The sequence below is a fragment of the Tachyglossus aculeatus genome, chromosome 4, assembly GCF_015852505.1.
Source record: "Tachyglossus aculeatus isolate mTacAcu1 chromosome 4, mTacAcu1.pri, whole genome shotgun sequence".
In the NCBI taxonomy this organism is placed as follows: Eukaryota; Metazoa; Chordata; class Mammalia; order Monotremata; family Tachyglossidae; genus Tachyglossus; species Tachyglossus aculeatus.
In genome coordinates this window covers 135,063,881-135,076,312 of record NC_052069.1, presented here as the reverse complement: position 1 = coordinate 135,076,312, position 12,432 = coordinate 135,063,881, and the positions used below count along the sequence as shown (strand labels likewise).

Below are 12,432 nucleotides of genomic sequence, written 5' to 3'. Positions count from 1 at the left end.
TCACCTGTCCGGGGAAGCCGCGTGGCTACGAGCTTCGCCTCGTGCCCCGGTGGGATCTGCCGCCCTTCCCTCCCCAAGGCAGCTGGACTGGGGACCCGGGTCCAATCTGGTCAGAAGCCGGGTTTGAGCCGGGTGCCAACTGGCAAAAATTGGGGGCAAATAGGGTGCCCACCCCAAATCCCTACGCACAGGTGCAAGGCCGAGCCGGCCCCGGGTCACCCAGGCTCGAAAACCGGGCCCCTGTGCCCCCCGCCTCCCGGGGCCCTCGAGGGTGAGCCCCCAGAGCCCCGTCCGGCCGGTCCGCACACCTGAGCTACGTCCACCCTCGGCCCCGCTGTGACATCCAGGCGAGCCACCCCCTTAATTGGGTTGGACACAGTCCATATCCCACATAGGGCTAAAAATCAATCTCTGAGACACAGAGAAATTAAGTGACCTGCCCAAGGTTACACAGCATACAGGTGGCAGAGCCAGTATTAGAACCCAGGTCCTTCTGCTTCCCAGGCTCAGGCTCTATCCATTATCCACTAGGCCCCACTGTTTCTCTGAGGCCATACTGTTTCTGTCATTGTGGACAGGGTACTTCCCAAGCGCTTAGTACAGTGCTCTGCACATAGTAAGCGCTCAATAAATACGATTGATTGATTGATTGATTTTCTAAATAACTGTGGGATACTTGCTACGCGCTATGTGCCAGACACCGTACGAGGCGCCGGGGTGGACACCAGCGAATCGGGTTGGCCGCGGTCCCCGGACCGTTTGGGGTTCACGGCCTTCATCCCCGTTTTCCACACGAGGCGACTGAGGCCCAGGGACGTGAAGCGGCTTGCCTACGGTCACACAGCAGGCAGGTGGCAGAGCCGGGATTAGAACCCATGACCTTCTGAGTCTCGGGCCCGTGCTCCATCCGCTTGGCCGCGCTCTCTGCCCCGGGGAGATATGCTCTAGTCCCGGGAGGGAGGAGATGCAGGCCAGCAAGGCCAAGGGACTACAGGGGATGGTGAGCCCACTGTTGCGTAGGGACTGTCTCTATATGTTGCCAACTTGTACTTCCCAAGCGCTTAGTACAGTGCTCTGCACACAGTAAGCGCTCAATAAATACGATTGATGATGATGATGATGATGACAGAAGGCGTCGGGAGCGGGAGCCGGATTCCCGGCGCCGGGCGCGGGTCTGCAGAGCCGCCAGCTCGAGGCCCCCGTTACCAGACCGTCTACTTTATTTCCGAGGAACTTGTCCCTCTTCGACTCGGCGGCGCCTATGTACAGGTATTTCACATTGTGTCCGAGACGCCCGGCCCCTGGGGCTCTCGCTCCTGCTTAAATTAGCGGCTATTTTACAATACAAAAATTACCAAAAAGTCGCAGTCCACCGTGTGTGTGCGTTTGTCGGTGGGAGGGAGAGAGAGAGAGAGAGAGGAGGAGGGAGGGAGAGAAGCGCCCAACACCTGCAATGCAATAGTTTACAATACTTCCTCAATATTTACACCCGGGGTGCGTGCCGGGGTGAATTATACATATTAACAGACGGGTTCGAGTCGGAACGTGAACGGAAAACGAGGGACAAAGTGACGGGGCCGGTCCGAGGAAGAGGCCTCGAGCGTTAGGACCTTCTGCTGTGCACCTGTGGGGAGAAATGGGTCCTTCTTTCGTGATTTCTGGGGTCCTTCTCCGCCCCCAGGCAAGCTAGCGCCCGGCCGTCTCCCACCCCATCCATGGACCGGGTGCCCGTCCGGCCCCAGGGGCTCGACTGAGGCGGCCGGGGCGAGCAGGAGGCCGGCGTGGGGATGGAGAGGTGGCGTGAGGCTGCTAAAGGGGGGCTGGCGCAACGTCCCCGTGTCCGAGTTCCCCCTAGATCGATGGGCCCGGGCTGGCACCTCAAGCTGGGCCCTGCAAGCGTCCCCCGCCCCAAGTCCTGCCAGGGAGCCGGGCACCGGAGCGGCGGCCTCGGCGGGGGGGAACAGACGGGGAAGATCCTCGTTCTTTCGTTCCCCCGCCCCGGGAAGGCGGTCCGGAGAGAGCAGATCCTTGGCGGAGGAAGAAGGTTCTCGCGGCCGGCTCGGACGCGGCGGAAACCCCCCGCGATCCCGTTTTCTGGCCGCCGTCGGGGCCCCCCGTGGACGGCTGCTCCTCCTCCATCCGTTCTCCAGCCCCGGAGCGGGAGGGAAGAGTCGACGGTCCGCGGCCGCACCCGGCCCGGTCACGCCGTCGAGTCACCGGGCGGACCTCTGTTCCCGTCCAGCGCACCACGGCGATGAAGCGCGTGGCGGGTGTCAGCTCCTCTGACCTTTGACCTTCTCCGCTCCCGACCTCCCCGTCGTCCCTGGGCCTCTCCGCGGCGACGCTGCCCGGACAAGGGGGGGCTTTTCTGGGGAAAGCCCGCGGGGGCGGAGGCCCTGCGGCACTCCGGGTACCGGACCTCGGTCCTCAGGGGTCTTGGGCACGGAGATAGAGAGTGGGGCCCTGTCCGGGAGCAGGAGAGGACAGACAACGTGCTCTGGGAGGGACGGAGGAAGAGGAGGAGGAAGGGAGGGAGAGGAGGAGGGACGGTTGTTGCAGCTGCCCCAGCCACGGGGCAGGAGGGTGAGACAGAGGATGGACACCCCCGGACACACCGTCCGGCTCTCCACCGGGCCAACCTCGCTCCCCGAGGGTCTTCCCCGGCTCGCAGGTGAAGCCGAACCCCGGGCCGGGGGTTGGGGTGGCGGCCCACGCCCGTCCTGGCGGAGTTCCCTCTTCCCGGCCGCTCCGACCGCCCTCCCCTCGGAAGAGACGGCCTCCCCGAGGACGGCGTGGAGCCGGACGCCCACCGGCCCGGGAAAGCCCAGGGTCTGCTCGCTGCCCCGTGGCCGGAGCTCTGGACGTCGAGGCACTTTGTGTGTGTGGGCGTGCGCGTGCGTGCGTGTGTGGGGGGAAGATCATGTGAGCGAGGAGCCTAAAGGGGTCATGCCAATGTTAAACCGACATTCGTGGGGAGGGCAAGAAAAAGGCCCAAGATGCCCCCCATCCCGCTCCACCGGGACCGTGGGGAAAGACATGGTCGACTGTAGTACGTTTGCAGCTTGAGAAACGCTTCTTCCCGGGAGCGGGGGGGGCCTGCCCGGGAAAAGCGAGGGAGGGCATTTCTCCGGCGACCCGCATGCCGGGATCCACCCGAGGTGTTCCCGGGAGTCTGGAGGGTGGATGGGCCGCGGGTCCCCCCGCCAAGGCAGCCCCCCAGGGGGATCGATCCCCCCCCAGGCCCGCCCCAGGCTCGGCCCGAGCGTCCCTCTGGGCGGATCCAGCCCCACCGACCGGCCGCTCGGAGGCCGGGCCGGGCCCGGGATGGACGGCGGCGTTCCGGGCGGGCGGGCGGGCGGGATTCGCACCGGGCAGGAAAACGGTCAAGGCAGCGCCAGACGAAGCGATCGGTCATGCAGACGGGGTCGGGACGTTGCTGCCTCCGGACTCGTCCGGTCTTGTGCACGTTAACCCCTCCCCGTCCCGCCCGCCCCCTCTCCATTTCTCTCTCTCTCTCTCTCTCACGGGGAAAATCCTGCCTGGGCAGTTCCTGAGGCTCGGGGGCATCAGATGCAGGTCCCCGGTTGTGCGGGCGGCTGCTGTTTCCGGTTCCGGACGGCTCCGGACTTCTCCTTGTAGGCGATCGGCATCTGTTGAGAAATGTCCACCAGCGCGCTGGCCACCGCCAGACCTGGAAAGCCGAGAAAGGGGAGGAGGAGAGACAGTTAGAGGGGAGCGGAGGCACCCGGCGCGGCCAGTCCGGGTCGGGACACCCCCGGGGGGGCGGAGGCCCGGGCTGTTTGGGCAGAGCCGGTGCTTAGTAAGGTGCCTGGCACATACTAAGCGCTTAACGATCACCATTCAAGAAAAAACAAAACCAACTAGCCAAAACCGTCAAGGGAAGACAGTCCATCCCGCCTCTGTACAGTAACCTTGATGTCGGAAAGGAATGCATCTGTTATATTAGACTCCCCCTTTTAGACTGTGAGCCCACTGCTGGGTAGGGACTGTCTCTATATGTTGCCAACCTGTACTTCCCAAGCGCTCTGCACACACAATAAGCGCTCAATAAATACGATTGATTGACTGATTAGACTCCCCTAACTGCTTAATGCAGTGCACTGCACGCAGTAGGCACGCAGGAAATACCACTGATTGACCGACTGTAGACCGTCTAGATTGTAAACTCCTCGCGGGCAGGGAACGCCTGCCAACCCTGTTGTACTGTCCTCTCCCAAGCACTTGGTACAGGGCGCCGCACCAAGTAAGCACCCAATAAATACGATTCATTGTGTGACTTCGGGCAAGTCGCTCCACTTCTCCACGCCTGTTACCTCATCTGTAAAATGCGGATCATCATCACCATCACCATCAATCGAATTTATTGAGCGCTTACTATGTGCAGAGCACTGGACTAAGCGGTTGGGAAGTACAAATTGGCAACATATAGAGACAGTCCCTACTCAACGGTGGGCTCACAGTCTTAAAGGGGGAGACAGAGAACAAAACCAAACATACTAACAAAATAAAATAAATGGAATAGATATGTACAAGTAGAATAAATAGAGTAATAAATATGTACAAACATATATACAGGGGATGAAAACCGTGAGCCCCCCGTGGGACAACCCGATCACCTTGTAACCTCCCCAGCGCTTAGAACGGTGCCCTGCACATAGTAAGCGCTTGACAAATACCATTATTATTATTATTATTGATCGATTCCCGACCCCGAGGACCGGTGAGCGAGAAGGCAGCCAGCTCAAGGTCTTTCCCAGTGTCCCAGAGCCCCCGGGCGGAAAGGGAGGCGGAATCCCAGGCCGGACCGGACGGTCCCAGTCCCCGGGGGAGGCCTCTATATGCTGCCAACTCGTGCTTCCCAAGCGCTTAGTACGATGCTCCGCACACAGTAAGCGCTCAATAAATACAACTGATTGATCGATTGATTGAGGAGGCAGGCCGGAGCGGGTCTGAGGCGGCGGGGACGCTCACCCGACTGTCCCGGTGGGGGGACGCCCCCGAGCCCCCGTGGCAGCCGCACGAACACCGACAGGACGGCCGCCTTGTTGCCGAAGCAGGGCTCCAGGGCGATCGGCTTGGGCACCGTCTACGGAGAGGGGGAGAGGGCGGGAGGGGAGGAGGGAGACACGGAGAGGGAAAGGGAGAGACGGAGACAGGGAGAGGAGGAGAGGAAGGGAGGAGAGGACTATTATTCTCCACACTCGACCAGCCTCCCACCCCGGCTCTGTGACTTTGCCCCCCGTTTCCCTCATCAGCCCGCCCAAATTACACCACCCTCCCGTGTTTGTGGCGTAGCTAAACCCTCCCCTCACACCCCCCGGACGTATGCTTCCGGGCACCCAGGGGCCCACGCCCGGAGCACATGAGGATAGGAAGGCCACCGGCACAAGCACACCCTGAGAAGCGGCGCGGCCGAGACACAGCCCGGTCCTGGGGGGTCGGAAGGACCTGGCTTCTCATCCGCCGCTTGTCTGCTGGGTCACTTTCCTTTTCTGGGCCTGGGCGCCTTCGGCCGTAAAAAGGGGGATGAAGACACGTATGTCCCGTGTGGGACAGGGGCTGTATTCCAACCGGATTAGTCTGCATCTTCCCCCGGGCTTAGAAAAGTCCCTGGCACCTAGTAAGCGCTTAACGAATACCGTGAAACGAACGAAACCCCTTAAACCAGACCAGCTGCCAGATCCGGTGAGCCGGCGGAGCGTCTTTCTCTATTCCTCCAAATCCACCTCCTCGTCGTGCCCTTGTCAATGCCAAGGCAGCTCTCCCCCGCTGTGCCAATGGGCTGAAAACCCCCATGTCGATGCCAAGGCAGCTCTCCCCCGCTGTGCCAACGGGCTGAAAACCCCCATGTCGATGCCAAGGCAGCTCTCCCCCGCTGTGCCAACGGGCTGAAAACCCCCATGTCGATGCCAAGGCAGCTCTCCCCCGCTGTGCCAACGGGCTGAAAACCCCCATGTCGATAATAATAATAATAATTGGCATTTGTTAAGCGCTTACTATGTGCAAAGCACTGTTCTACGCGCTGGGGAGGATACAGGGTGATCAGGTTGTCCCACGTGGGGCTCACAGTCTTAATCCCCATTTTACAGATGAGGTAACCGAGGCCCAGAGAAGTTAAGTGACTTGCCCAAGATCACACAGCAGACATGTGGTGGAGTGGGGATTCGAACCCATGACCTCTGACTCCAAAGCCCGTGCTCTTTCCACTGAGCCACGCTGCTTCTTAAATAACATACACGTCGATGCCAAGGCAGCTCTCCCCCGCTGTGCCAACGGGCTGAAAACCCCCAGAGCCCAGGCCTGGGAGCTGGAAGGACCCGGGTCCTGATCCGGGCTCCACCGTCTGTCTGCTGGGTGGCTTCTCTGTGCCTCAGTTTCCTCGTCTGCAAAAGCGCGAGCCCCGGGAGGGCTGCCGAGGGGAGCGCCCGGCCCCGGGGCGGGCTGCTCTTACCTTGACGCTCCCCCCAATGAGGTCGGGCGGCTCCTCGTCGGTTTCCAGGGCGACGTTGATGGAGGCGAAGGGGCGGCTGGCCATCTGCTGCATCTCGCGGAGGAGTTGCTGGCGGGAGGGAAGGGGGCGGCCGGAGTCAGGCGCGGGGGCACACGGGGCCCACGGCGCCAACCCTGCCAGCCAAAGCTTCCCCCTTCACGGGGAGACCGGGGGGAAGAGTGGATTTAAAGGGCTGGGTGAGAGAAGCAGCGTGGCTTAGGAGCGAGAAGGTCGTGGGTTCTTCTCCCGGCTCCGCCGCTTGCCTGCTGTGCGACCCCGGGCGAGTCACCTCTCGTCTCTGGGCCTCAGTTTCCTCATCTGGGGCACTGAGACGGTGAGTGGGACGGGGTCCGCGCCCAAATCCATTTGCCTGTGCCCTCCGTGCCTGCAGCGCAGTCAGCGCTAACCGAGGAGCACAGTCATCTTCAAAATGGGTAGGGACCGTCTCTATATGGTGCCAACTTGGACTTCCCAGGCGCTTAGCACAGTGAGCGCTCAATAAAGCCCCATCTTTTTATCACCCCTACCAATTATTTCCTGGTACCAGAGATGCCGACTGCTCTACTGAGAGGTGCTAATGAAGAGGTCAGGAAAGCTTCCATCTCCCCCCCAACTGCGGGAGACAGAGGTGTAAGGTAAAAGAACAGACCTTCCACCCAAATCTGCCCCCACCATTCTGGTCACGGCACCCAAGAAATGAAGCTAGCCCGCGTGGCCACGCTTGTTGACTCACACCAACTCTTAGAGAAGCGGCGCGGCTCAGGGGAAAGAGCCCGGGCTTTGGAGTCGGAGGTCGTGGGTTCAAATCTCGGCTCCGCCAGCTGTCAGCTGTGTGACCCCGGGCCAGTCGCTTCACTTCTCTGGGCCTCACTTCCCTCATCCGCACAATGGGGATGAAGACTGGGAGCCCCCCGTGGGACACCCTGATCACCGTATAACCTCCCCAGTGCTTAGAACAGTGCTTTGCACATAGTAAGCGCTTAATAAATGTCATTATTATTATTATTATTATTATACCTCTATCCTTAGTGATATTTGGTAATGACGGGATCGGATCCACTCCGGAATAACACCCGGGACTTGACGCCGGGATGTCGAAGGTGAACTTATTGTGGGCAGATAATGTGCCTGGACCTTCTGCTGCCCTACTGAGAGCTCACCTCCTCCAGGAGGCCTTCCCAGACTGAGCCCCCTCCTTCCTCTCCCCCTCGTCCCCCTCTCCATCCCCCCCCGTCTTCCCTCCTTCCCTTCCCCACAGCACCTGTATAGATGTTTGTACATATTTATTACTCTATTCTACTTGTACACATCTATTCTATTTATTTTATTAATATGTTCGGCTTCGTTCTCAGTCTCCCCCTTCTAGACTGTGAGTTGGGTAGGGACCGTCTCTAGACGTTGCCAACTTGGACTTCCCAAGCGCTCAGTCCAGTGCTCTGCACCCAGGGAGCGCTCAATAAATACAAACGATCGATTGATTGAATAAATGCGACCGAACGATCGCCTTAATTAAGGGGGTAAGCGCTCCCCGGGTAGCACAGCCATCACCACCAAGGTCCGGAAACTGAGTCGTCCCCCGTCACCGCCAAAGCTCCCCCGGGGCACACGGCGGGCGGGCGGGCGGCGGGGCTGGGATTCGAACCCACGACCTCCGGCTCCGAACGGGAGGACGGACGGTGAGAAACGGGAAAAGGGGCCGTGGTCGGAGCCGGTTTGAAGGGAGGCTTTTTCCATCTCTTTCCTTCCGCGGGTTCTGACTTTACCTCTCTACGGCGCGACGCCCAGCAGCTCTGTTTGATCTTCCACACCACGGCGGCCACCAGCAGCAGGGAGAGGAAGCAGCTGCAGAGGAGGAGAGCAAGGAAAATTACGACCTCATTTATCTTATTTGTTAAGCGCTTACTATGTGCTAGGCGCTGGACGAAGCGCTGGAGTACACAAGAATTATAATCAAAATAATCATTGCGGTATTTGTTAAGCGCTTACTATGGGCCAGGCACTGGACGAAGCGCTGGAGTACACAATAATTATAATAAAAATAATAATTGCGGTATTTGTTAAGCGCTTACTATGGGCCAGGCACTGGACTACGCGCCGGAGTATACAATAATTATAATAAAAATAATAATTGCGGTATTTGTTAAGTGCTTACTATGGGCCAGGCACTGGACTACGCGCTGGAGTACACAATAATTCTAATAAAAATAATAATTGCAGTATTTATTAAGCGCTTACTATGGGCCAGGCACTGGACTAAGCGCTGGAGTACACAGTAATTATAATAAAAATAATAATTGCGGTATTTGTTAAGTGCTTACTATGGGCCAGGCACTGGACAAAGCACTGGAGTACACAATAATTATTATAATAATAATAACTGTGGTATTTGTTAAGCGCTTACTATGGGCCAGGCACTGGACTAAGCGCTGGAGTACACAATAATTATAATAATAATAATAACTGTGGTATTTGTTAAGCGCTTACTATGGGCCAGGCACTGGACTAAGCGCTGGAGTACACAATAATTATAATAAAAATAATAATTGCGGTATTTGTTAAGTGCTTACTATGGGCCAGGCACTGGACTAAGCGCTGGAGTACACAATAATTATAATAAAAATAATAATTCCGGTATTTGTTAAGCACTTACTATGTGCCAGGCACTGGACGAAGCGCTGGAGTACTCAATAATTATTATAATTATAATAATTGTGGTATTTGTTAAGCGCTTACTATGGGCCAGGCACTGGACTACGCGCTGGAGTACACAATAATTATTATAATAATAATAATTGTGATATTTGTTAAGCGCTTACTATGGGCCAGGCACTGGACTAAGCGCTGGAGTACCCAATAATTATTATAATAATAATAATTGCGGTATTTGTTAAGCGCTTACTATGGGCCAGGCACTGGACTAAGCGCTGGAGTACTCAATAATTATTATAATAATAATAATTGTGGTATTTGTTAAGCGCTTACTATGGGCCAGGCACTGGACTAAGCGCTGGAGTACACAATAATTACAATAATAATAATAATAACTGTGGTATTTGTTAAGCGCTTACTATGGGCCAGGTACTGGACTACGCGCTGGAGTACATAATAATTATTATAATAATAATAACTGTGGTATTTGTTAAGCGCTTACTATGGGCCAGGCACTGGACTAAGCGCTGGAGTACACAATAATTATAATAATAATAATAACTGTGGTATTTGTTAAGCGCTTACTATGGGCCAGGCACTGGACTAAGCGTTGGAGTACACAATAATTACTATAATAATAATAATTGTGGTATTTGTTAAGCGCTTACTATGGGCCAGGCGCTGGACTAAGCACTGGAGTACACAATAATTATTATAATAATAATAACTGTGGTATTTGTTAAGCGCTTACTATGGGCCAGGCACTGGACTAAGTGCTGGAGTACACAATAATTATAATAAAAATAATAATTGCGGTATTTGTTAAGCGCTTACTATGGGCCAGGCACTGGACCAAGCGCTGGAGTACACAATAATTATTATAATAATAATAACTGTGGTATTTGTTAAGCGCTTACTATGGGCCAGGCACTGGATTAAGCGCTGGAGTACACAATAATTATTATAAGAATAATAATTGCAGTATTTGTTAAGCGCTTACTATGGGCCAGTCACTGGACTACGCGCTGGAGTACACAATAATAACTATAATAATAATAACTGTGGTATTTGTTAAGCGCTTACTATGGGCCAGGCACTGGACTAAGCGCTGGAGTACACAGTAATTATAATAATAATAATAATTGCGGTATTTGTTAAGTGCTTACTATGTGCCAGGCCCTGGACTAAGCGCTGGAGTACACAATAATTATTATAATAATAATAACTGTGGTATTTGTTAAGTGCTTACTATGGGCCAGGCACTGGATTAAATGCTGGAGTACACAATAATTATAATAATAATAATAATTGTGGTATTTGTTAAGCACTTACTATGTGCCAGGCACTGGACTAAGCACTGGAGTACACAATAATTATTACAATAATAATAACTGTGGTATTTGTTAAGCGCTTACTATGGGCCAGGCACTGGACTAAGCGCCGGAATACTCAATAATTATTACAATAATAATAACTGTGGTATTTGTTAAGCGCTTACTATGTGCCAGGCACTGGACTAAGCGCTGGAGTACACAATAATTATAATAAAAATAATAATTGCGGTATTTGTTAAGCACTTACTATGGGCCAGACACTGGACTAAGTGCTGGAGTACACAATAATTACTATAATAATAATAATTGCGGTATTTGTTAAGTGCTTACTATGTGCCAGGCCCTGGACTAAGCGCTGGAGTACACAATAATTATTATAATAATAATAATTGTGGTATTTGTTAAGTGCTTACTATGTGCCAGGCACTGGACTAAGCGCTGGAGTACACAATAATTATTATAATAATAATAACTGTGGTATTTGTTAAGCGCTTACTATGGGCCAGGCGCTGGACTAAGCGCTGGAGTACACAATAATTATTATAATAATAATAACTGTGGTATTTGTTAAGCGCTTACTATGGGCCAGGCACTGGACTAAGCGCTGGAGTACACAATAATTATAATAAAAATAATAATTGCGGTATTTGTTAAGCGCTTACTATGGGCCAGGCACTGGACTACGCGCTGGAGTACACAATAATTACAATAATACTAATAATTGTGGTATTTGTTAAGCGCTTACTATGTGCCAGGCCCTGGACTAAGCGCTGGAGTACACAATAATTATTATAATAATAATAATTGTGGCATTTGTTAAGCGCTTACTATGTGCCAGGCACTGGACTAAGCGCTGGAGTACACAATAATTATTATAGTAATAATAATAGTGGTATTTGTTAAGCGCTTACTATGTGCCAGGCACTGGCCTAAGCGCTGGAGTACACAATAATTATTATGATAATAATAATTGTGGTGTTTGTTAAGCGCTTACTATGGGCCAGGCACTGGACTAAGCGCTGGAGTACACAGTAATTATAATAATAATAATAATTGCGGTATTTGTTAAGCGCTTACTATGTGCCAGGCCCTGGACTAAGCGCTGGAGTACACAATAATTATTATAATAATAATAACTGTGGTATTTGTTAAGTGCTTACTATGGGCCAGGCACTGGACTAAGCGCTGGAGTACACAATAATTATTATAATAATAATAATTGTGGTATTTGTTAAGCGCTTACTATGTGCCAGGCACTGGACAAAGCGCTGGAGTACACAATAATTATTATAATAATAATAACTGTGGTATTTGTTAAGCGCTTACTATGGGCCAGGCACTGGACTAAGCGCTGGAGTACACAATAATTATAATAATAATAATAATTGTGGTATTTGTTAAGTGCTTCGATGTACCAGACAGTGTATTAAGTGCTGGAGTAGATAATAATATTTATAATCATTGTGGTGTTGGAGCGCTTACTATGTACCAGGCACTTTACTAAGCTCTGGAGGGGGTGGGGAAGACAAGCGGACGGCGTTGGACACGGTCCCTGAATCTCATGGGGCTCCTAGTCTTCACCCCCATTTTACAGATGAGGCACCTGAGGCCCACAGAAGTGAAATAATAATAATAATAATAATAATAATAATAATGATGGCATTTGTTAAGCGCTTACTATGTGCCAAGCACTGTTCTAAGCGCCGGGGGGGATACAAGGCGATCAGGTTGTCCCACGTGGGGCTCACAGTCATCATCCCCCTTTTACAGGTGAGGTAACTGAGGCTCAGAGAAGTGACTTGCCCAAGGTCACACAGCAGACATGCGTCAGCCCGCTGTTGGGTAGGGACCGTCTCTATATGTTGCCAACTTGTACTTCCCAAGCGCTTAGTCCAGTGCTCTGCACACAGTAAGCGCTCAATAAATACGACTGATTGA

The 12,432-nt window shown here is 53.3% G+C and overlaps 1 protein-coding gene across 1 annotated transcript in view; it reads right to left on the bottom strand.

The window, feature by feature from the left end:
• Positions 1 to 3,487: 3,487 nt before the first annotated feature.
• ATRN (attractin) overlaps positions 3,488 to 12,432 on the bottom strand; it is a 207,032-nt gene continuing 198,087 nt past the window's right edge. Inside the window, exons 26-29 of the mRNA XM_038744636.1 lie at positions 8,275 to 8,353; positions 6,473 to 6,580; positions 4,993 to 5,107; positions 3,488 to 3,691 (exon numbers count right to left, since the gene is read on the bottom strand). Coding sequence (XP_038600564.1) covers positions 3,567 to 3,691; positions 4,993 to 5,107; positions 6,473 to 6,580; positions 8,275 to 8,353 — 427 coding nt within the window. The 3' untranslated portion in view covers positions 3,488 to 3,566. The remainder of the gene's footprint in view (positions 3,692 to 4,992; positions 5,108 to 6,472; positions 6,581 to 8,274; positions 8,354 to 12,432) is intronic.